This window comes from Gossypium hirsutum, chromosome A02 (genome assembly GCF_007990345.1).
Source record: "Gossypium hirsutum isolate 1008001.06 chromosome A02, Gossypium_hirsutum_v2.1, whole genome shotgun sequence".
In the NCBI taxonomy this organism is placed as follows: domain Eukaryota; kingdom Viridiplantae; phylum Streptophyta; class Magnoliopsida; order Malvales; family Malvaceae; genus Gossypium; species Gossypium hirsutum.
This window is the reverse complement of record NC_053425.1, coordinates 4,819,036-4,845,965: the sequence shown is the minus strand read 5'-3', so window position 1 is coordinate 4,845,965 and position 26,930 is coordinate 4,819,036. Positions and strand designations below refer to the sequence as shown.

At 34.6% G+C, this 26,930-nt stretch overlaps 1 protein-coding gene and 2 pseudogenes across 1 annotated transcript; all 3 read right to left on the bottom strand.

Annotated features, from left to right (window-relative positions):
- Positions 1–2,141: 2,141 nt before the first annotated feature.
- LOC107923372 (1-aminocyclopropane-1-carboxylate oxidase homolog 1-like) lies at positions 2,142–8,888 on the bottom strand (annotated as a pseudogene).
- Positions 8,889–9,295: 407 nt separating this feature from the next.
- LOC107923290 (1-aminocyclopropane-1-carboxylate oxidase homolog 1-like) lies at positions 9,296–10,874 on the bottom strand (annotated as a pseudogene).
- A 258-nt stretch (positions 10,875–11,132) lies between these two features.
- LOC107923101 (1-aminocyclopropane-1-carboxylate oxidase homolog 1) lies at positions 11,133–12,816 on the bottom strand. Its single transcript, XM_016853310.2, has 3 exons — positions 12,036–12,816; positions 11,635–11,956; positions 11,133–11,532 (listed from the first exon to the last, which is right to left on the bottom strand). The coding sequence occupies exons 1-3, from the start codon at positions 12,575–12,577 to the stop codon at positions 11,281–11,283; spliced, it is 1,116 nt and encodes a 371-aa protein (XP_016708799.1). The 5' UTR covers positions 12,578–12,816; the 3' UTR covers positions 11,133–11,280.
- Between the last annotated feature and the right edge of the window lie 14,114 nt (positions 12,817–26,930).

Sequence of the window (26,930 nt, the reverse complement as noted above, 5' to 3'; positions counted from 1 at the left end):
CCCAATGGATTATCATAAATGGCCAAACCTTTTCCCTTAGATTTAGCAATAATTCCACACTTAGAAATCTGCACATTCCCTAATTCATTTTCCCTTAAATCTTGCAGAGCATTAATCGGGATCCCTAAAGATTTGCACTTACCTTGTCATCCTTGTCAGAGCCCTTACTCCGATCAGCTCTCCTTGAACACAGATCAACTACCATCCAAGGACCATACTCTTCGATCCCTTCATGATTAACCTTAAGTCCACTGAGAGTGTAACCGAATGCAATACAACATCATCACCTCCTTGCTTCTCCTGAAAATAAAAAGCCGGACACAACTTTTTCATATGACCATAGTGACCATACACAAAGCATGTGTTAGGAAGAGATTCATACTCCACCCTTTACACTTGACCATCTACTTTAATCCTAGATAGTAATGGTTTATTCAGGTTAACCATAAATTCCAAACGAACAAACTTGCCCCGCAAACTATTTCCCCAATCAACTTAATTACACTTCTTCTATACATAAAGCCCAAAACACCTGGGGATCGAATCCATACGACGACACTAGATGAGAATGGTTAACTCATGGAAAAATATTCAGACCAAGGTTGCACCGTGAGATAATGACCAAACACTATCCACGGACCTTCAGTAAAAGTTCAAACATAACCTCTTGTGGCTTAACCAAATAATAATCATTCTATAAATCCATGATCGTTTTTGACATGCTCTTATACAAAATCTAGTGAACACGACCAGAAAATATAATCGTCGACATGTTGTCCTCTATTCCAACAATCATGTCCCCCTCAAGCAACTAAACATCATCCTCATCCTTGTCCTGTACCACCTGCCCTATCAATCTTGTGAACCCAACCAGCATGTCCTTAAAATAAACATGGGCAATCTGTTCACTCTCCTCCTTTAATGGTTGCTCCCAAAGATCTTCCCCGTGAAAACCACATTGCATTTTCATAACATTGATCTCTTGTATCCTTTATAGTTCTATTCAATGTAAATTCTTGAGACAATATTTTAATTCTCAATATTGAGAATCTACACACAGATTAAAAGTTAAAGTATTTTAAATGTGTTCAACTTACAAGACATTGAATAGAACTAATAATTATTTTTATAATAAAATTGGGTTCAACTTTATATGTTGCTGAAATATTCAAAAAGAAGTTTTATTTTGAAACAAACTTTCAATTTTTCTTAAATTTTCATTCTCAATATATTTTCTTAAAGAGTGAAGATTTCAAAGTTTTCGCTTCATTACTCTACTCTTGCAAAAAAACTTTTCTAGGTATATATTTCTTTTCCATGTTTATTTTTTGTGGGTTTTGTCTTGTTTTACTACTCACTTCTTTAGCGATGCAATGAAATTTTTCAATGAGTTTTGTCAGAATTTTTAATGTTCATATTATTGAGTTTTTAAAAAATTTTAACAGGGTTACCTAATAGATCAACGACATAAAAATTTATTTTTTTAGAAAAGACACCAGTGCCACCAAGAAGAATGGCGGCATCGAAAAGTATATTGACTTTTTATTTGACACTTTTAAAAATAAAATTTCTCTGCTGCCGCTAAAGAAGAAAACGACACCTATTAAAATATTAATTTTTTCCTCCCTAGTTACTCGTATTTTTAAAGGGTATTTGAGGAAATACATACTGGTGTCATTAGACACAGTAACGGCACAAAAATAATTATTATTTTTTAAATATATAATCATTGGGTAATGATGAGGGATGATACTGCCGGTCAAGTTAGCAGCATTAATAATCACTGTATAAAATAGATCATTCTTATATAAGATTTTACACCTGAATATTTTTATAATTAATCAATTCCTTTTATTCAATTTCGAAAAAAACGATTCAGAAAAGGATGGAAATTTGTTTATTAATCAGCCACGTCGAAAACGATGATACCAGTGATAGCTGCTTGGTCCCATACTCTTCACTATCCACTATTTTTTCTTCATAAAGATTAAAAACAGAGCAATGTACGGACAGGGACAAAGGCAGAACATACTTGTGCTTAACTTGTTCATCATATATGTATACAAATTTAAATTATTCAAAAAGTAATTAAGAACTACTATCTCTTCTGCAACTCATAAGTTTTGCCTGCAATGATCTTACGGAGACTAATTTTCAGACAGCTTGAAATGTGAAAGTGAATCGCTACCGCTGAGCCCTTTTGAGTAATGTTGTGACAAATAGTCCTTGATCAAGATTTCTCTGTAGATTGGAGGATTGTTTTCAGACAACAGTTCCTTGATTGGTCCATAAAGTCTCGATTCATTTCCTTTGTTATTCGCTTGCATTATCAGAAAACATGCCACTGATATTCTAGGCCCTGCTCGTTTCGCCAACACCCTGTGATTCACGCTTTTGACCTTGTCGTTTGATATAAGCTGTAGAAGATCTCCAACATTTACTACCAAAGCTCCAGGTATGCAAGGGACATCAATCCAATGATTGTGATGAAGAACTTGGAGGCCACCCATTTGATCTTGCAGAAGAATGGTAATGATGTTACTGTCTTTGTGATTGGTGGTTCCCATTGTTAGTTCTGGTTGAGGACATGGAGGATAGTAATGTCCCATTAGAAGCAGTAAGTCGGCGCAACCCAAATCATTAAGGCAACCAGGGTTGAGCCCAAGAGCCTCAGACAGCAGTTCAAACAGTGTGAACCCCAATGTCAATACTTGCTTGGAGTAATCCATCACTATGTCTCTGCAACAAAACTCAATACATGTCACCTATACGATACTCACAACTGACAACTGAATTCGAGTAACATAACCTAGTACTAACACGTACCTGCAAACTTGAGGCAACTCTGCAGGGTGAACTGGATCATCAGGAGACATGATACTGTTGTTCTAATAGGGTCGGAAGCGTATAAATTATTGTACTAAAAAATCACACAAAGTTCAATTCCCAGGGAAGAGTGGTGGATCACATGGATCTCTTAAATACTAAGTCTTTCCTTAGTCAGAATATTCCTTCTATAGTAATTTAATAGCACAATTAAATACTACTATTATACCCTTAAATATTGAAAGAAAAATAGGACAAGAAAAAACACAAGAGTTTTAACGAGGTTCGGTAAATTATACCTACGTCCTCGGGCACTAACACCAGATGATAACTTTATTATCTCCAAAATAATACAAACAAATAGAATTCCTTAAGAATTCTCAAATGGGAGAAGAGAGAAAACTAAGAGAGAAAGATTGGTTGGGATAGTTGAAATGAAAAATGAGAAGGTCTATTTATAGTTGAAGTTCAGAGACTAACTTGCAAATGGCCTAAAAATTAGGGACCAAAATTGCAATTATCCCATTTAACTTTTCAACATTCAGTGCAACTTGCTTCACCTTTTTAACAAGTTGCTTCCTACCTTTGTTGACTTTTCAACAATCTCCACCTTGAAGATTTGATTAGGATAATCACATCTTCACACACTTCCTTCAACTCCCTAAATTTGATAAAGCTATCTTTTGTAGTGCCTACAAATGCGCTCTTGAGCGCCATACACCTGAAGGTGCTCAAATTCTCAGAATGTTAATCAAGTTCAAACAATGATTAAACTTGATTGTTGTTACCACCTTGGTCATCATATCTGCGGGATTATCTACTGTTGAAATCTTCTGAAGTAAAATTTTTCATTTTTCAAAGACTTCCCGTACAAAGTGATATCTTACGTCGATATGCTTGGTTCTTGAATGATAGACTTGATTTTTCGCTAAATGAATAGCGCTCTGACTGTCACAATATAGACTAATGTGACTTTGAACAACTCCCAAGTCTTTCAACAATTCATTAAGCCAAATAGCCTCCTTAACAGCTTCTGTAACTGCCATATATTCTGCCTCTGTAGTAGACACAGCTACTGTAGACTGTAAGGTAGATTTCCAACTCACTGGAGCTTTCGTAAGAGTAAACAGATACCCCGTAGTTGAACGACGTTTATCTAAATCACCAGCAAAGTCGGAATCAACATATCCAACTACAAACTGACCAAGTGCTTCATCCTTCTCAAAAACTAAACCAATGTCTACGGTTTTTCGAAGATACCGTAGAATCCATTTCACAGCTTGCCAATGACCTTTTCCAGGATCATGCATATACCTGCTCACAACTCCAACATCTTGTGAAATGTTAGGCCGCGTACACACCATAGCATACATCAAACTCCCAACTGCATTAGCATATGGGACTTTTGCCATATATTCTCTTTCTTCTTCAGTTTTCAGAGATAATTGAGCACTAAGTTTCAAATGAGAAGCAAGTGGGGTACTTACATGTTTTGTGTTTTCATTTACACCAAAACATTGTAATACCTTTTTCAGATATTGCTTCTGATTCAAACAAAGCTTGCCTCTCTGTCTATCTCTACTTATCTCCATGCCGAGAATCTTCTTGGCCTCACCTAGATCTTTCATCTCGAACTCTTGATTCAACTGAGCCTTCAGCTTATCTATCTCTTTTTGGCTCTTCGAAGCGATTAACATATCATCAACATACAAGAGTAGATAAATAAAAGATCGGTCATGCAGCTTCTGCAAACACACACAATTGTCATATTTGCTTCTTATGTACTTCTGCCTTCTTATAAAGCTATCAAATCGCTTGTACCACTGCCTCGGGGATTGCTTCAATCCATATAGCGATTTGTTCAACTTACAAACCCAATTTCTACCACCAGCATCTGTGTATCCTTCGGGCTGAGTCATATTGATCTCCTCTTCTAACTCACCATGCAAGAAAGCCGTCTTAACATCAAGTTAAGCTAGCTCTAAATTCAACTGTGCTACCAAGGCCAACAAAATTCTGATTGAGGAATGCTTCACAACAGGGGAAAATACATCATTGTAGTCAATTCCCTCCTTCTTAGCGTAGCCTTTAGCTATCAATCTTGCCTTGTAGCGAATATCTTTCTTGCTAGGAGATCCATCTTTCTTTGCGAATACCCACTTGCATCCGATTGCCCTTTTACCTTTCGGTAATTGCGCCAACTCCCAAGTATTGTTCTTCCAGAGAGACTGCATTTCTTCATCCATGGCGCTTTTCCATTTATCACTTTCTAAGTTTTGCATTGCTTCTTGATAAGTGATAGGAATATCATCATCAACAACGGGAAGGGCGTAGGCCACCATATCAGTAAATCGAGCAAGTATATGAATTTCTCTCCGTGGCATTGCAACTGCAACTGGTTCTGGTGTACTTAACGATTTTTGGGTCAGAACCTCTTCAATCTCTAATTCCTCCATTGTGGCTGGAGAATTAGGCTTATTAACTAGGCAAATCCCCATCTGCTCAAACTCCACCTGTTTTAGAGTACACTCCACCTGCTGTAGAGTATTGCTCATCTGAATATCTTTATCTGCTACCTTCTTCAATGTGACAGATTCATCAAAGGTAACATCTCTGCTACAGATCATTTTCTTTGTGTCTAAGCACCAAAGACGAAATCCCTTCACTCCAGAAGTGATTCCCATAAAGAGAGCTTTCTTTGCCCTCGGATCTAACTTTGACTCATTCACATAGTAATATGCAGTGGATCCAAACACATGTAAGGAATCATAATCTGTAGCCGATTTTCCAAACCATACCTCCATAGGAGTTTTTCTTTCTAATGCAGATGATGGGAAACGATTAACAAGATGGCCAGCGTATGTCACAGCCTCAGCCCAAAATTGCTTGCCCAACCCAGCATTGGACGACATACATCAAACTTTCTCCAGCAATGTTCAATTCATACGCTCTGCCACTCCATTCTGTTGTGGTGTATCCCTAACTGTGAAGTGTCGAACAATACCATACTCTTGGCACACATCGAAGAACGGATCACTTCTATATTCCCCTCCATTGTCCGTCCTAAGCCGCTTGATTTTCTTGTCAGTCTGGTTTTCGATCGTAGTTTTTCATTTAAGAAAAACTCCAAGCACTTCATCCTTAGTTTTCATGGTATACACCCAAACTCTTCTGGAAAAGTCATCAACAAAAGTAACAAAGTAGTGTTTTCCTCTCAACGAAGGTGTTTTGGAAGGCCCCCACACATCTGAGTGAACATATTCCAAAATACCTTTTGTATTATGGATAGCAGTGCCGAATTTCACTCTCTTTTGTTTTCCCAGAACACAATGCTCGCAAAATTTTAATTTGCAAGCCTTTGCACCTTTCAACAATCCTTGCTTTACCAGAATTTGCAAGGATTTTTCACTGGCATGTCCCAACTTCATATGCCACAACTGCATTGAGTCCAATTCTTTGTTACCGGAAGCTGCTCCAATAACTGTACTACCTTGGTAGTAATACAAGTTATTTTTCCTGATACCCTTCAATATCACAAGTGCGCCAGATGTCACTTTCAAAACCCCATCTCTCATAGTAACAACTGAACCATTGGATTCCAAGGCTCCCAATGAGATGAGATTTTTCTTCAAACTGGGCACGTACCGAACATCAGTCAAAACTATGGTTGATCCATCTTGATTCTTTAATTGGATTGAATCTATCCCAATAGCTTTACAGGCATTGTCATTGCCCATATAAACAACTCCTCCATTTAGTTATACTAAATCAGAGAACCACTCCCGGTTAGGAGACATATGATAGGTAAACCCGAATCCAAAATCCACTCATCTGAATGGAACGACGATGATGATGCAACCAGTGATAGTTCAGAGTCACTAGTATCATGCTTTGCAACACAAGCATCTACAGCAGCTTTTCCCTTATTCTTCAGCTTTGGACAATTTTTCTTCCAGTGGCCTTTCTCATGACAAAAGGCACATTCATCTTTCCCAAGTTTGGACTTTGACTTTGATTTCCCCTTTTGAGTTTTCTTCCAAATGTACGAACGACCTTGGACTACTAAAGCTTTTGTATCTCTGATTGATTTTTTCTGTTTGTCCTTTTTTCTCTGTTCATAACTGTATAAGGCCACACAAACTTCGCTCAGAGATATCTCACTCCTGCCATGAAGTAGAGTAGTTTCTAGGAACTCAAACTCCTCAGGAAGTGACCCCAACAGCATCAAAGCCAAATCTTCATCTTTGAATGTCTCATCCATATTTAGCAAATCAGTGACTAACTGATTAAATTTGGTGATGTGATCATTCATTGTGGTACCTGGGACATAAGTGAAGCGAAACAGTCTTTTCTTCAAGTGGAGCTTATTTTGACTATTTTTCTTCAAAAAAATTTCTTCAAGTGCCACCCACAACTTCTTTGCAGAAGTCTCCTTTGAAAAAGCATACCTATGCTCTCGAGAAAGGCATGATCGAATTGTGCCACATGCCAACCGATTGATCGCCTTCCAATCTTTCTCCTGTACATCATCTGGTTTCTCTTCATCAATGGCAATGTTTAGACCCTGTTGAAAAAGGGCGTCTAGAACCTCACTTTGCCACATACCAAAATGGCCCGTGCCATCAAAGATCTCCACGGCCAATCTTGCATTTGCAATTGTCGGTCTTGTCCACATGGACGATGTTGAAGCTTCTACACCGACCGTTTTCTCCATAATCTTTCAATATACCTAAGGAAATCTTTTATGATGTGGAAGATCAGTTTAAACTGCAACCACAGAGCATAATACGATTAACCTTCGGCTCTGATACCACTTGTTGTTTCAATAGGGTCGGAAGCGTGTAAATTATTGTACTAAAAAATCACACAAAGTTCAATTTCCAGGGAAGAGTGGTGGATCACATGGATCTCTTAAATACCAAGTCTTTCCTTAGTCAGAATATTCCTCTATAGTAATTTAATAGCACAATTAAATACTACTATTATACCCTCAAATATTGAAAGAAAAATAGGACAAGAAAAAACACAAGAGTTTTAACGAAGTTCGGTAAATTATACCTACGTCCTCGGGCACTAACACCAGATGATAACTTTATTATCTCTAAAATAATACAAACAAATAGAATTCCTTAAGAATTCTCAAATGGGAGAAGAGAGAAAACTAAGAGAGAAAGATTGGTTGAGATAGTTGAAATGAAAAATGAGAAGGTCTATTTATAGTTGAAGTTCAGGGACTAACTTGCAAATGGCCTAAAAAATTAGGGACCAAAATTGCAATTATCCCATTCAACTTTTCAACATTCGGTGCAACTTGCTTCACCTTTTTAACAAGTTGCTTCCTACCTTTGTTGACTTTTCAACAGATACAACCAAAACTGTCCCTCCAATTAGCAGCTTTCAATTTATACAAGTCATAGTTGCTTAAATACAACACCTTGCGAGTTGCATCGCGTGAATAGAACTGTTTCTTCACCTCGATGTCTTGTTCATGAAACCGACGGATCCCATCAATCATTTCATCCAAAACGCTTGCAGGAATCCCATGGTGAACGACCTGAAAGAAACCCCAATCCGCACAAGCATTTCGAACTTGGTTAATCACCTCGGCACGCCGAGCTGAGTCTCCACCGATGCCTTGGAGGTCTATGATCGAGGCACCCAGCTGATTATTGGAACAATCGGTGTTATTCTTCTCAAGGATAAGGCTTTGATCTATGAATATACGAGGGATTTGTGTGACACCCGAATCTACTATTCCCTTCACACCGGCTTTTGTATCATCAAAAGCCTTTACTTCACTTTCACGATCATAATCCGGGTTAGAATCTACCTGAAATTCACCGGTTTCTGAGCCCATGGTGTTGATTTTTGAATGAAATTGTTAGTGTAATAAGGCAATTTTGGATCAAAATAAAGTAGGAGATGAAGGAAGCAACCTTTCCACAAAGCCGTCGTTGACTTGGCCACACACAAGTCATTATCTAGACCAAAAAAATTCTAACTATTACAACCACTAATTTGAAAAAGACTTGGATTTAAAAATTCAAATCAAATCAGATAGATAAAATATGATTTGAAAATTTGATTAATTTAAATAATTTTTTATTTAATTTTATTTAAATTTCTTTTCACTTGATTTAATTTTAATATTCAAATCAAATTCAGTTAATAAATTAAAAAAGATTTATCAACTCGATTAATTTAAAATTTATATAAATGCATTAAAAGTTTATATAGAAATTAAATGATACTTTGGTTAAAATTGTAACATTGAAGATTCAATATTAATAGTGTTCTTGGTTCATAATAATATAATTTTACTTTCTAAAAAAAAAAAATTTTTTGTTAATTTTTTAATTGAGTTGGAACCTGATTGATGGATCATACCAATATATTTTATTCTAAGGATATCATAGTATTTATATCTAATACAATAACAACTCGTGGGTTTAATTAGTAATTATAAAGCGATATCAATATTTATCTTGATTGATTATGATCACATTCATTACATGGAGGAAACTAAATAGGCCCAATACACAATTCAATCATAATAAATCTACCAAATTATTCAGTTCTTAAGCTGATATTTCATATCATGGGATCATAACCTGAAATGCAGCAAGGGAGAAGTATCATCAACATCAAGCCCTCTTCCATTGGAGTACATAGCATAATCTCTCACTGTGGTTTCCCTGTACTTTGGTGGATTCTCTTCTGATAACAGTTCCTTGATAGGACCGTACAGTCTGGGGTCCGAAGTTCTGAAACTGAAATTCTCGGTCCGACCGAGTTTGCCAGCACTCTGTGCTCCACGCTTACGAAAGCATCGTTCGAAATAAGCTGAAAAAATAAATTGAAATTTCCCAAATATTCACTAGCATTCAAGACATAAGTTTTAGACATGAGTGCTTTAAGGAAAATAAAGAGTCGGGAGTGACAACGGATTAACGTGTAAAAGATCACCCATGTTAATCACTAGAGCCCCAGGAGAACAAGGCACATTAATCCATTTGTCTTCATGAAGTACTTGGAGACCACCAATATGATCTTGAAGCAGCACAGTGAAGAAATCATTGTCTGCATGCTTACTTGTTCCCAAAGCCAATTCTGGCTCAGGACACCCTGGATAATAGTGGCATAGCATAAGAAGGCCCCTGCCACAGTCCATGTCTTTCAAGTGGTCAGGTTTCAACCCAAGAGCTTGGGACAGCAATTCCAGCAGTAAATTACCCAAATTCATCACTTGTTTCGAGTAATTCACCATTATATCCCTGCAAATGAATTACCTCATTATCGTGATTGCAGACATAACAGATGCTATTCATCACAGTATAGGCCATTTATGCAAACTAAGCAAATGAATAGATGTTGAACCATACCTGCAAACTGGTGGCAAGTCTTCCATTTTTGGAGGATCAGGAGCCATACGGCTGAAAAATGTATCTCTTCAATTGACTGCTAAACTTGTATACAAATCGAAATTGCTGTTATAAACCACTGATTTCGTAAAATCACGAGTATAATATTGCATTTTTCACTTCTTCATCTTGCTCATAAAACATCCTAACACCATCCTTCATCTCCTCCAAAACACAAACTGGAATCCCATGATTGATCACATGGAAAAACCCCCATTTCCTTGATGCATTCCCAACTTTATCCACCACTTCCTTTCGAGTAATCGGATCTTTGTTCACTCCTTCGAGATCTATGACCGGAATACTGAACTGGAAATCGTTTGAAACTGGGAATTTGTGGAGTTTTTCAGGCTGTTGATGAAATATTTGAGGGACCTTCGTGATTCCACCATCGACAAGGCCTTTAACTCCAGCTTTTGTGTCATCAAAAGCTTTCAGTTCGCTTGATCTATCATACTCAGGTGTGTTCAGTGTCCCCATTTCTTGTTAGACAAGAAAGAGGAGGAACTAGGAAGGAGATTGTTCTTGTTTTCTGTAATGGAAATATTTTTCCCTCTTTTTTTAGATTATGAAGTGTTGACTAAATTTGTTTTTTTATGATAACTATCAATGCTATTATCTTCAGTGACCCCATGAAGAGCATTGTTTAATGCCACACCGCAATTGATATAAATGGCGTCTCTTTTTTACCTTGCTTTTTGTAATTTTGTGGTGCAACTTGGCACCACTTGCAACCTCAAAGTTCTATCCCTGAAGAAATCACGGTCTCATTTCTAAGCCTCATATCTAGATTGCGGGATTGCATATTTAACGGATGTTATTCTTTTTAATTATAAGAAGAAATTCCTGGAACAAAAGTTTCAATGGCCATAGCAGCAAACGGCATATTCAACAGTCGACATTTCTCATGTTTATAAATAGAATACATGTAGGCGTGCATGCATACATACAGATATATAACAATCTATTCATTTTCTAATTCTAGTTATACATAGAAAGACCAAAGCTGGAATTGTCTTTTGAGAGAATTGGTTCATATCCTGAAATGCAGCAGTGCAGAACTTCCATCAAGGCCTTTGTTATAGTAGTGATTCTTGAACTCTAGCACAGTAGTTTCCCTGTATTTCGGAGGATTATCTGATGATAACAACTCCTTGATAGGACCATACAATCTCGGGTTCGGATTAAAATAAGTGGAGAAAAAGCTTGCCACCGATATTCTAGGTCCAACCGAATTCGCGAGCACCCTATGCTTGACGCTTACAAGTCTGTCATTCGATATAAGCTGGAAAGAAGAGCACGGAAAAACCAGAAAGTAAATTGGTCAGTTGTCACATAGTTTCGGATCTCATTGTTAATTGTTGATTGTTTAAAGCACAGGACTTGCCTGTAAAAGATCTCCAATGTTAACTACTAAAGCCCCAGGAATTGGAGGTACATTAATCCATTGATTTTCATAAAGAACTTGGAGGCCACCAATATGGTCTTGTAGAAGCACGGTTAGGAAGCAACTGTCAGCATGCTTGCCAGCACCGATAGTCAACTCCGGCTGCGGACACGCCGGATAGTAATGGAAGTGATGGCCGAGACCCTTTGCACAATCTATCTTCACCAGATGATCAGGGTTCAACCCCAGAGATTCTGATATTAACTCAAACAGCAAATGACCCAAACTCATCATCCGGTCCGTGTACTCCACTATCATACCCCTATATACCAAAGTCACACAGGTCAGCAACAATTCACCATTGCAGGGTTATTACTATATGTATATGTATATGTATATACCTAAATGGTTCAGGCAACTCTTCAGGCTTAGGAGGGTCAGGAGCCATGTCACAATAAACAGTGTCTCTCCAGTTAGCTGCTGGGGAAATAAAGAGATCGAAATTGGAATTATAGACCACTTTTTTCGAAGTATCGCGAGTGTAGAACTGTTTTTTGAGCTCATCATCTAGCTCGTAAAATCTATGTGCACGAACCTTCATCTCCTCAAGAACACTCACTGGAATTCCATGGTTAATGATTTGAAAAAAGCCCCATTCGTGTGATGCATTAAGGACTTGTTTAACGATCTCCTTGTGAGTACTGGGGTCTTCCTTTACTCCTTGAAGATCTATAACAGGGATGCTAAACTGGGTGGCACTTAGAACGGAGGTTTCCCCGACGGTATCCGGTGGCTGATGAAATATTCGGGGAACCTCCGAAATCCCGGCATCTACAAGCCCTTTGACACCAGTTTTCGTGTCGTCGAAATCTTTGACTTCGCTAGCTCGATCATATTTAGGCTCGAATGGTGTCTGGACTTCACCAGCGTTGACTGCCGCCATTGTTTATTCTTGTTTTTGAAGGTAACCTACTTACTTGCAGGGAGAAGAAAAAAAATCTTTGGGGAATGACAAACAAGGATAGCCACCTAAATCTTGATTTTTTTTAACGGGTAATACATTGGTAGCCACAGGTTTTTTTTTTTCATCCATGAATAGTTTTGATGTAATTAACAAAATAGTTATTCTAATTTCAATTCAATTACTTAATTTTTAAAAAAATAATAAATTAATCACTAAGGTGATTAAAAAGTGACAAATCGACCACCTATTAACATTTTATATCGCAAGCTTAATGAGACCACTGACATAGCCAGTTAATTAGCTGATAATGCGGCTAGTTAATTAGTCACATTGGACGAGGTAAATTGAGTGACTATTTTTTTCGTCCTTCATTTTCTGTTCTCTTAATAAATGACATTATATTTTTATTTTTTGTGTAAATAACCCAATATGTTTATACTTCTTTTTCTCCATCCCAACAACCTCTATTTTCAAAGATGGTGATCTATTTCACTCTACCGTCAATCTCTTTTGTCTCATTCTCTACCTTTCAATCTCTTCCAATCCAGATTCTTTCATGCCAAAACCCAAACCACAACTTCCAATCTATGCCCTGGTGGCCGCCATTATTGTGACGCCAAGACTAGAAACAAATATTGCAACCCAACTATTTGTGGAAATGTCACAATGAGCTACCATTTTCGATTACCAACCCAACCTCCCAAATGCAGCGACCATCGGTTCGAACTCGATTGCAACAGCAACAATTATCCCTAAACTATGGCAGATTCTACGTCCAAAGCATTTGGTACGAATACTATACGATCCGAGCTATCGACGTGGCTAGTTAACAATAAAAGAAGAAGAAGGGAAGAAGAAGAAGAAGAAATAGAGATGAGATGGTGCATTTGGACGGTTATGGCGAAGAAAAGCTCTCGATCGTTCTCGTTATCGAAACTGATCTTTTTGAAACTTGCCCCACCGCCGTCGCCACAATCCACAACCTCATGTTGCTGCAGAACCACTCTAGAATTTTTTTCTCTTCTTATCTTCTTCTCCTTTTCTTTTTTTTCTTTTTCTTCTTCTTCTTCTCTACTTCTTCTTTTTCTTTTACTGCCCAACCCAGCTAGGGTTTTAAATTGGGGTCATTTACATAGTAGGATCCCATGTCACTTTTCCATTACATCTGTAACGGAAAATGATTAAAAGAATTGATTTGTTATTTTTCGAGAGTTGAGTGACTGAATTGAAATCAAAGTGACTGTGCTGTCAGTTACATCAAAGTTGAGTGATTGTTGGTGTAATTTACCCTTTTTTTATCCAACTATCAAAAATTGCAAAATGAATGTTCAATTTTATATTTTTTAATTATCCAACTATAGAAAGTTACAAAGTAGTCATCTAATTATTCAAATTTGTCTTTTTTGGTTGCCAATTGCTAACATGAAATGAAAATACCCAAAAAAATCTAATATAGTTGAATAGTTAAGTAACCAATTTGTAACTTAATAATTGAGTGCACTCAATTTTAAGTAACGGGCTATATGTGCGTGACTCAATTACTTTGATGTATTGATAACCTGAGTTCAATTAGTAATAGAGTCAATGTAATGGCCTAAATTCAAGGTTATCGGAACAGTGGTTTTGTAACCACAAATCCAATTTAAAGAGAAATTTATTTTAATATTTTTGCATGAATATTTATATGATAGGAAAATCGTATTAAAATATCGATAGAAAAATTTTACCGATTTAGTGTTTAGTTAGAAAAAAAAAAGAATTATTGAAGGAATTGGGTAAAAAAAAGTATTGAGACCTTGATCTCATAAAACTGAGTCGAAAATATTTTTATAAATATTTATGAAATGTTAGTGATGTGGTATTAAAATTTTGTTAAAAAAATTTAATGTTTAGGTAGTCAAATAAATGAAAAGGACTAAATTGGAAAAGGTGTAAAAGTTGCTAGAATGATTAAATAGCTTAAGTGTCTAATGAGAAAGGATTTAAAAGGAAATTAGACCCAAAATTTATTTGGGCTGGACGGCAAGGGCATGAAATCAGCAGGAAATTTGATGATTTAAGAGCAAAATTGGAATATTGCATAATTAACTAAATAAAGATAGGACTAAATAGGAAAATTTAGATTTCTCTTCACTTTTCTTCATTCTCATCAGCCAAAACACCATAGGAGGGGTTCTTTAAGCTGGTATTCCATAATTTTTGCACCAAATCCAGAAGATTCAAATACGAAGCTAGATCGAGGAAAGGAAAAAGTTCGGGATTAGTAGATTTTTGTTTACAAACAAGTATCGAGAAATTCCGGTTGAATGAAAGGAAAATTCGATAGATCTCTGAAAAGGAATTGACGGTAAAAAGGAGTTAACCCGGACGGGTGATCCTATCTTGATATAGCCCTCCCGAAGAATATGTGTAAAATGGATTTAGCCCGGACGAGTAATCCGAATTAGGGTCTGAATTTAGCCTGGACTGGTAATTCAGATCCAAGCTCATTAGAGTAATTGCCGTTGCAGGGGATTTAGCCTGGACTGGTAATCCCGACAATACTCTATGAGTTTATATTACAGTAGATTTAGCCTAGACTGGTAATTCCGTTGTAAGGATGAGGTTCGCGGGAGTGTGCTCTCTAAAATGGAAATGTGCACACATGAATATGAATTGACGGACCCGGAAATTGTACACTAAAAGTGTACCTCTAAAAATCCATCGAAAATTTCGAGAAATTCAACGAGATAAATATGGAAAAATAATAAGGGAATGGAAATCATGGTATTGATGAGTTCATCAATCATGGTATATATATTATTGACACATGGAAATTATTGTACTAATATTATTGACACATTGAAATTATTGTACTAACTTGAATGTTGAGTTTGTGCATGTTAGGGTAATAATGCATTGAATGGATATATGAATGTTTATTGCACTTATTGAAAATATTAGGTAAGTATAATTCTTGTTACATGAGTTTTGTAACACCCTTAACCCCGTTCCGTTACCGGAACAAAATTACAGAGTATTACCAGTCATTACAGTACATTTACACATAAACAAGTATAAATGCAATATATCCATCTAAATATAATTTTAATGGGTCCACAGTACTTTACAATTGTAATTAAAACAAACTGGGATTTGATCCTACAACTTAGTAAATTTTTCGTGAAATTTTAAATTTTCTTCTTTTGAACAGTATCACACGCCCGTGTGGCTAATTTAACATGCCTGTACGGCATGGGACACACCCGTTCCTTAACCCGTGTGCAACACTGACTTTTAAACACGGCTATTACATACGTCCGTGTGGCCTACCTGTGTACTAAACTGACTTTAAGATACGGCCGTGGCAACCAATGCACACGCCTGTGTGACAAACTATTTGAACTTAAAATGAACCTTGTATTTTAAAAGTTTACCAATCCTGTAAATTTCAATCCACAACCCATACAATACTAATATCAAACCAATCCAAACGCATTTTATATATTATCTAATACTTAACTTTAAACACTTATCATGTATCATTATCAATTATCAATTTACTTATTTCACTATTACAATCACAATCCAATATAACACACTTAAGACATCCTAGGTACATGCCATTACCGATAATTAACATGCTTTACCTTTTTGAGTTCGGGATCGGCTTATGATGCTGATTCGACGATCCGTCTTTAACCTAACCTGCGCACGTAAACAAACCGTACGCTGAGTATGAACTCAGTAGTATTTCTATAAACCGATATTTAAGTCAATAATAAATCATATATCCATAAACCTTGAGAAATTCAATCTATTATTCCTAATAGTTCAATCATTTCTTTTTGATATATAATGCTAAGATCTTGTTAATCACTTTCGATGAAATGTATACCGTTTCAATGTTTATTCATTATCCGTCAATTTTTCATATTTATTTAGTAATAACCTGTGTTCAGTATCATTCAGACATTCAGTAGCAGTCCATTATTCAGTAACAATTAGTTTTTCAGTACTTTTATTTACAATTCATTTGAGTAATAATATTATTCACCTTTCATTCAATATTTTGTACTTTCTCATTTCAATAACAGTCAATATTCATTGGTAACAACCAATTGATCTTTATCATTCAGTATCAGTCAGTCAATAGTAATAACCGGTTAATCAGTAATATTCATTTATTCAGTATCAGTCGTTTATTCTGTAATAGTCAATTATTCAGTAGCAGTCAATCTTTAATACTTTTCATTATCTCTATTAACATGACTCGGACCTGGACGGATACACGGATCCAACCTATACACCGGGGATAGTATACAGTGTTTTGTCGGCCGAAGCCGGAATACACCGTAAGGGTAACAATAACAGTAACAGTAGCGGTACACAAAGTACCTCATCGGAACAAATTCGAAACAGTAACAGTAACAGTCACAGTCAGGTCAGAGTACCTCTTCGGAACGAATCCGGAACAGTAACAGTAGTCGACACTTATAGTGTCTCATCGACACACAGTCGGAATATCCCTAAGCACTTCCAATCCTATGGCATGCCAACTATATCCGATTAGCCCGATACAGTTAATAGGGTATTCAATAATCTTTCAAATTTTAAATTTCATTTGTAATTTAATTTCAATTCAATTTAATACATTTTTCAATATCAATCCACATGCAAATCAATTTCAATGCAATATACATTTTTCAATTTTCCACTCAATATTCATATATTTTATTCAATATCAATAATCACTAATAATTCATGAATTTTTATTCAATTCAATACCATAATAATAATAATAATTACCATTCATATAAATAATAAATTCAACAAATAATTATTAGATTCGGTTTATAGAAATACAAACCGTAGTTTCCAAGCTAGCTCTCGTTGTCTTTGTCTTGTCCTTTCTTAGCCGAGATTTTTCGGCACGACACTAACTATTAAAGTTTAAAGCTTCAAAACCTCAATTTCTCCCTTTTTCTTTCTTTCCCCCATTTTTGTTTGAGCAATCTGTTTCTTTCTTTGTTTTCTTTCTTTATTTACTTTATATATATATATATATTATAATATGTTAACTTAATAAATATCTAATTAATATCAAATATTTATTTTACATTTGTATCCATTTATATCCACACACTTGTCATAATTTAATATATTTATTACATAAAAATCTTATAATATAATTATTTAATTAATAAATATCTTTTACTTAATAATAAATATCTATTAATAAATAAATATATGTATTACAAATGTATATATTTTTATTTATACACTTGTAACAAATCATTGCATACACTTGTCTTTATTTAATTTATTCATCATATAATATCAATTTAATAATAATAAATACATTAATATTTACTTAAATAATAAGGAAATACATACATGTATTACAAATGTATGTATAATATTTATTACACTTGTATTTTATTTTTGCCACACACTTGGCATTCACTTTGGCTTATTTACTTATTTAGTCCTTTCAATTTTCTTTATTCTATAATTAAACTTTCACACTATATTCAATTTAATCCTTTTATCCAATTATCCTTAATTTAAGCTAATTCACTTAATTAAACTCTAATTAACCACTCAATTAACTTCGTAAATATTTTTAATAAATATTTATGAATCTATTTTTCAGAAATAGAGACCCGAAAATATATTTTTTTGATAACTGTAAAATTCAGGTCATTACAATTCTTCCCTCATTAATAAATTTCGTCCTCGAAATTTGCCTAAAAGAGGTGGAGTTACAAAGATCTCACTGTTTCTTTCGGTTCCCGAGTTGCTTCCTCAATATTATAACTTTACCTTTCAATCTGGTACCTCAATCGGTTCTTTTTCTTCATACAATGAATCAGTTCAAATTTCAATATTCTTTTACCGAGGTAACATGTGGAAGATCTGATCTATATCTTTTTAATACTAAATCTTGAAAAACCTCATAAATTTTCTGTAACTTCAGAAGCAATATCAACCAATGCGTTATCAATCTAACTTTTCTGCAATTTCACATAGCCAAACAGAACAAAAGCTTAATTTCTCATAAACTTTAAGAAATACCTTATCATTAGCAGAATACTCAATATACATAATTTTTGTCTGTCAAAAGCCGCTTTCGGTTTATCTTGAATCTTTTTAACAGTATTCCCTGTTTCCTGAATTAATTCTAACTCAATCATTTTTATTCTCTTCAATATCCACATAAAGTTTCTGACAATCAAGTACTGCTTTTAAACTATCTCGAATCACTTCCACTTTTCTTCAGTTTCACTAATCGAAACAACCCTGCATATTTTTTTTCTCATCATGTTCAATCAGATACTATGTAGTTTTACATTTACTATCATACAGAGCTTCATACAATGCTGAAAACTGTTATTGCGTACCCAGAACTTCTTGTACTTGTTCTTGAATCAGAATATAAACCATGTATCCCAATCAAAATAATAGAAATTGACATACCATGTAATCTGGCAATATCAGAAACCCATCTTTCAGACAATTATTAAGTAAGAAATTTATTCATACCAGAATAAAATATGCAGACTTCACCATACCTTCTACAACTATTCAAATATCATCTTTTTTTCGCAGATAGAGATAAATCCAATTCAATCCCATAAGAATTCTATCTCATTTTCATTCTGATATCATCACTAACTGTAACAGTTCTGAATTCTTCAGTACAGCTTCTATTTCTAAGTAGTAAACAATTATCAAATTCAATCTAAAATTTTAATCAAAAGTCATCTGTATACTATACACATTTAACCCGTAACTCGTTATCACGTTTCTGAACTTCGCAGATCTGCTTTAGAAAAGTCAGTTTAACTTTTATCTCAACCAAAATTAAGCCATCTTTAAATGATTACAGTCAAATTTTCATAGCTCATAACACAAAACAAAGCTTTCAATTCTAAATGTACATACCTTCATTTTTCTTTCTCGGATGATAATTAATTATCATATATTAATCTTTTAATACAAGAACAATAACTACCATTTCCGAATCAGGTATCAAATAATTCTTCCCATGTGATTCCAACTTTTCATAACATAAACTATTAGTTCACCTTCTTATATCAAAACACTGCTATCCTTGTAAATTACAAGTTTCTTCACCGAATTTCAGGCTAAACCAGAACTAGTGCTTCAGTTAACTGAGTTTTCAACTAATCAAACCTTGCTGACATTTATCATATCATTCCAATGCCATTTCTTTCTGTAGTAATCATATCATCCAAAAATCCCTTTTTCAAATTTCTGGTAATAACCGACTAGTTTTAGAAAACTTCTGATTTCAGATATACTTTTCAATATCATTCCAAGCACAAGATCTATAGCACATTCGGCTTCTTCAATCAACTGTAATTCAGGTAACTTTTCTAGAAACACATCAGAATTCTCTCGCACTGTTGCCACTGATTTAAACTTTAACTTGAATACTTTAATATCCAATACATAAACAAAGTAAATACCATAACCCTTTTTCCAGCACATTTCTGTTTTGACATGATCAATGTCTCAATAGGTAAATCATTCAATCTTCTCTGATGCAACAAAACATTTCATCATCCTAACTTCGCAATATAATATACTTCTACTTATAATTTACCACAGCATCATGCAGAATTAACCATTCCATTCTCAAGATCACATCAAATAGTAATAACATCAAATCGAACAGAAAATAGTAGTATCATTATCAAACAATTCCTGCAGATCTTATCAGCCAATAAATACTGATTTGATACTTCCACCATAATTCAGTCAACTCAACAGGCAAGTCTTTAGCAAATACTGAATTCAAGCAATCGTAGGAATAAGTCAAACCAAAATCAATTTAGAATAATCATATCAGTGTCAATAAAGAAGAAAGTACCTATAATGACATCCGGTAGAAAAATATCTTCGTGTATACGATTAACATATGGCATGGCTGATGTTCATTCTTTAGATATTACAGTGAAGTCCTTTGTCATGCTTCAATTATCACTCGTATTTCTGGAGTTATAGAGTAATCTACCTCTGGAAGCTCTTGAAATCTGACTAATATCTTTTTCAACTCTTTTCAAGCAATCACTAAAATAATGATTAAAAGAATCATATCCGACACATATTCCACTCTTTATTCTTCATTCTTCAGCTTTAGGTCTTCATTTAGACCATTTTCAAACCACTTGTACCTTACAGTTTCTGTCGGAATACATCTTCTGATATATTTATTCAATCAAACAAATTACCTTCATACACAGTTACAGTCATATAACTCTGTTTAAGCTTCAGGAATTATTTACATCTCTGATCAAGAAATCTCTGACTGACATATATTTCTTTCAGAACTTATTTTAAATTTTTTTTCCAAATAACCCTTTTTTAATCACATCATAAGTCGGTATTTTCCACCACTAGTAAGCTAGATCTTTTAACAGAAATATCATATATTTCTATCCTTTAATCGGTGAACAGAACAATTCATTGACAATCCTGACAATATTCTCTAACCATATTTCGGTTCTTTCAAGATCATTTCCAACTGAAATTCTCAATTCTTCCATACTATATTTACGGAGTATTAACAACAGATAACTTACCCGTTCAGTCAGGCTCTGTACCTTGAAGCACTTCGGGAACCGATTGAGAAACATGAGGGGTAGATGTCGTAGCAGATACAGTTTTTCTCTCTACTCACTAAAGAGCATCTGTCAGAGTTCTAAATAATTATACACTATTTCTTTCTCTATTATTTCATCAGTCATCGTTCAGTAATAATTATCCATTGAGTTAATACTCAATATTACCGATTCAGTTTCCATCTAATTTACGAGACTATTCGTCTCCAGTATACATTTCGTAACCAATACCATCGATATATTTATTTAACATTTTCAACTATAAAATAGTAACAAACAAATATATCAGCATCCGATCCCGACTCAATTTCAATTTAATTATGGCATGTTCCTCTAGACTCCTTTCTGTACTCAATTTAATCCTAGAATCGTCTAAACCCGGTTAGCTCTGTTGCCACTTTCTGTACTCAATTTAATCCTAGGATCGTCTAAACCCGGTTAGCTCTGTTGCCACTAAATGTAACACCCTTAACCCCGTTCTGTTACCAGAACAGAATTACAGAGTATTACCAGTCATTACAGTACATTTACACATAAACAAGTATAAATGCAATATATCCATCTAAATATAATTTTAATGGGTCCATAGTACTTTACAAGTGCAATTAAAACAAACCGGGATTCGATCCTAAAGCTTAGTAAATTTTTCGTGAAATTTTAAATTTTCTTCTTCTGAACAGTATCAAACGCCCGTGTGGCTAAGCTTAGTAATTTTTTTGTGAAATTTTAAATTTTCTTTTTCTGAACAGTATCACACGCCCGTGTGGCTAATTTAACCTGACTGTGCGGCATGGGACACGCCCCTGTCCTCAACCGGTGTGCAACATTGACTTTTAAACACGGCCATGAATACGTCCGTGTGGCCTACCCGTGTACTAAACTGACTTTAAGACACGGCCGTGGCAACCAATGCACACGCCCGTGTGACAAACTATGTGAACTTAAAATGAACCTTGTAGTTTAAAAATTTACCAATCCTGTAAATTTCAATCCACAACCCATACAATACCAATATCAAACCAATCCAAACGCATTTTATATATTATCTAATACTTAACTTTAAAAACTTATCATGTATCATTATCAATTATCAATTTACTTATTTCACTATTACAATCACAATCCAATATAACACACTTAAGACATCCTAGGTACATGCCATTATCGATAATTAACATGCTTTACCTTTTTGAGTTCGGGATCGACTTATGATGCTGATTTGACGATCCGTCTTTAACCTAACCTGCACACGGAAACAAACCGTACGCGGAGCATGAACTCAGTGGTATTTCTATAAACCGATATTTAAGTCAATAATAAATCATATATCAATGAACCTTGAGAAATTCAATCTATTACTCCTAATAGTTCAATCATTTCTTTTTAATATATAATGCTAAGATCTTGTTAATCACTTTCGATGAAATGTATACAGTTTCAATGTTTATTTATTATCCGTCAATTTTTCATACTTATTCAGTAATAACCTGTGTTCAGTATCATTCAGATATTCAGTAGCAGTCCATTATTCAGTAACAATTAGTTTTTCAGTACTTTTATTTACAATTCATTTGAGTAATAATATTATTCACCTTTCATTCAATAATTTGTACTATCTCATTTCAATAACAGTCAATATTCATTGGTAACAACCAATTGAACTTTATCATTCAGTACCAGTCAGTCAACAGTAATAATCGGTTAATCAGTAATATTTATTTATTCAGTATTAGTCATTTATTCTATAACATTTAATTATTTAGTAGCAGTCAGTCTTTAATACTTTTCATTACCCCTATTAACATGACTCGGATCTGGACGGATACATGGATCCAACCTACACACTGGGGATAGTATACAGTGTTTTGTCGGCCGAAGCCGGAATACACCGAAAGGGTAACAGTAACAGTAACTTTAGCGGTACACAAAGTACCTAATCGGAACAAATCCAAAACAGTAACAGTAACAGTCACAGTCAAGTACAGAGTACCTCTTCGGAACGAATCCGGAACAGTAACAGTAGTCGACACTTATAGTGTCTCATCAACACACAGTCGGAATATCCCTGAACACTTCCAATCTTATGGCATGCCAACTATATCCGACTAGCTCGATACAGTTAATAGGGTATTCAATAACTTTCAAAATTTCAATTTCATTTGTAATTTAATTTCAATTCAATTTAATACATTTTTCCATATCAATCCACATGCAAATCAATTTCAATGCAATATCCTTTTTTCAATTTTCCACTCAATATTCGCATATTTTATTCAACATCAATAATCACTAATAATTCATGAATTTTTATTCAATTCAATACCATAATAATAATTACCATTCATATAAATAATAAATTCAACAAATAATTATTAGATTCGGTTTGTAGAAATACAAACCGTAGTTTCCAAGCTAACTCCCGTCGTCTTTGTCATGTTCTTTCCTAGCCGAGATTTTTCGGCACAACACTAACTATTAAAGTTTAAAGCTTCAAAACCTCAATTTCTCCCTTTTTTCTTTCTTTCCCCTTTCTTTCCCCCATTTTTGTTTGAGCATTCTGTTTCTTTCTTTGTTTTCTTTCTTTATTTTCTTTATATATATATATATAATATGTTAACTTAATAAATATCTAATTAATATCAAATATTTATTTTACATTTGTATCCATTTATATCCACACACTTGTCATAATTTAATATATTTATTACATAAAAATCTTATAACATAATTATTTAATTAATAAATATCTATTAATAAATAAATATATGTATTACAAATGTATATATTTTTATTTATACACTTGTAACAAATCATTGCCATACACTTGTCTTTATTTAATTTATTCATCATATAATATCAATAAGAGGTGTGCATGGGCTGGGCGACCCGGCTCGGCCCGAAGGCCCGCCTGAAAAATGGGAGGATTTGGGTAAAAATTTAGGCCCAAAAAATGGGCTTGGACAAAAAACGAAGCCCGTTTAGAAAACGGGCCGGGCCCCGAGTAAGATTTTTTTGGCCCCGGCCAGGCCCGATTTTAATATTAAATTATTTTTTAAATTTTTTATTTTTAATTTTAAGTAACTTTAGTACTTTGACTTTACTCTTTTCGTTGTTTTTAATGTTATTTTGATATTGTAAAACTCTTGTTATTAATATAATTTGGTTCTTAATTTAGTTCTAATTTGTTTCAATTTTTCAATTTTAATATAATTACTTTTTATTATATTTTTAATTTATGTATTATTTTAAGAATTATTTTAGTTTCATTTTTTATTTGTTTTTTGTTTTAATATTTGTTTTTATGTTTTTAAATGTATTTGATTTATTATATTTTAATTTTTTATTTAATAAAAAAAGAAAAAAAAATTAATATGGCCAGGCCGGGCTGGGCCGGGCGCGAGCCTACTATTTTTTTCTGGGACCGGACTTGGACAAATTTCTAGGCCTATACTTTGGGTCCGGCCGGGCCTGGGCCTTAAAAACGGTCAGAAATTTTTTTATGGGCCTGGCTTGAACCCGGCCCGGTCCGGCCCATGCACACCTCTACATCAATTTAATAATAATAAATACATTAATATTTACTTAAATAATAAGCAGATACATACATGTATTACAAATGTATGTATAATATTTATTACACTTGTATTTTATTTTTGCCACACACTTTGCATTCACTTTGGCTTATTTTCTTATTTAGTCCCTTCAATTTTCTTTATTCTATAATTAAACTTTCACACTATATTCAATTTAATCCTTTTATCCAATTATCCTTAATTTAAGCTAATTCACTTAATTAAACTCTAATTAACCACTCAATTAACTTTGTAAATATTTTTAATAAATATTTACAAATCTATTTTTCAGAAACAGAGACCCGAAAATATACTTTTCCGATAACTGTAAAATTCGGGTTATTACAAGCTTACTAAGCACAAAGTGCTTACCCTATTTCCTTTTTGCCTGTTTTGTAGTGTTAAGAGCTCGAAGGTCGGACTTGGTCAGAGACACATCACACTATCAACTTCAAGATTTCGGTATATCAAGAAACTTTATTTTGGAAACCAATGGCATGTATAAGCTAATAAAGTAAATGTTAATGTGATATGAATGTAAGGTCAGCCATTGGTATGGCTAACAAATTTTGGTTTTGGTATATGATGAGGTTATCATATAAAAATGCATAAATCTATCTTGAAAATATGTTGAATTGGATTGGTTGATGTGGATTGATCTCGGTTTAATATTGCAGGGAAGGTTAGATATCTATAAAGGGGCTATATTGAGTAAAAAAAATTAATTCGAAAAATCCGGTAATGCCTCATACTCTATTCCGGTGATGAATACGGGTAGGGGGTATTACATTTGTTGGTATCAGAGCTACGGTTTAGCCGGTTTTAGGATCGATGTAGCAAATACGAGATTAGCTATACATGCCATTTAAATTATTATTGATAGTGTGATATCTCCTGACCATTTAAAATGTGTTTTTCTTATAGTAATGTCATCTGATCAAGCTCAATCCGAGGAAGCTGGGAGTCATACTGCGGGTTCAGTACAAAGAGAAGAAACTAGCAGTAGAAGGCCCGAGACAAAGGGTCGATGGGAGGAGGCAAAAACAACATTCTTTCAAATAATGAATGAATGGTTTAGTCAATACCTAAGAACTAACCCTGTAGTGCAGCAAGTTCAAGCTCCCCCTCCTGCTCCTCCATCAGTTCTCGAGATCCCACAGGGTACAGGAACTGAATCTGTCAGAACAGGAAAAGCTCCAGTAGATAAAATTTAAAAATATGGGGACGAAGAATTTCGAGCAGCAGTTGATGATGATTTCGAACGGGCTGAATTCTGGTTAGAGAAACTACTCGAGTTTTGGAGGAACTATCTTGCACACCAGAAGAATGTCTGAAATGTGCCATCTCACTATTAAAAGACACTGCTTATCATTGGTGGAATACTAAAGCTTCAGTGGTTCCAAAAGAAGAAATTACATGGGAGTTCTTTCAGAATAAATTTAAAAAGAAATATATCAGCCAGAGGTTCCTTGATCATAAAATAAGAATTTCTTGAGCTGAAATAGGGCAATAGATCAATATCTGAGTATGAAAGAGAATTTGTTCGGTTGAGTAAATATGCTCGAGAATGGGTACAGTCAGAAGCTAAAATATGCAAATGATTCGAAGAAATGGTTGAATGAAGACATTAAGCTATTGATCAGAATTCTTGAAATTCGAGAGTTTACTACATTGGCAGAGAAAGCTTATAAAGCAGAAGAATTGAGCAAAGAAAAGAAACAGGCTGAGAGAGAAGCTCGAATTTTTAGTAAAAGACCAATGGGAAAATCTCAATTTTCTACTCCAAAGAAATTGAAGAAGTACCAGGATCGTTCTACCTCAGCCACTGGGTATTCGGGCAGAGAGCGATGTTCTCAACACACTAATCCAAGACCTTCCACTCCATCAGTGACCAGTGTTGGGCCGAAATGTTAGTACTGTAATAAAGCTCATTTTAGAGAATGTCGGCTGAAAAGTAGGGCTTGTTACCGATGCGGTTCATTTGATCATTTCCTCAGAGATTGTCCAGAAAGGGGTGAAAAAGAAGCTGAACAGATATTGAAGTCGAGTAATCCAATTTCGAGAGGTAGACCACCTCGACCATCCGGTAATATCAGTGGTAGCCTTGGAGCTACAAAAGATACTGTAGGC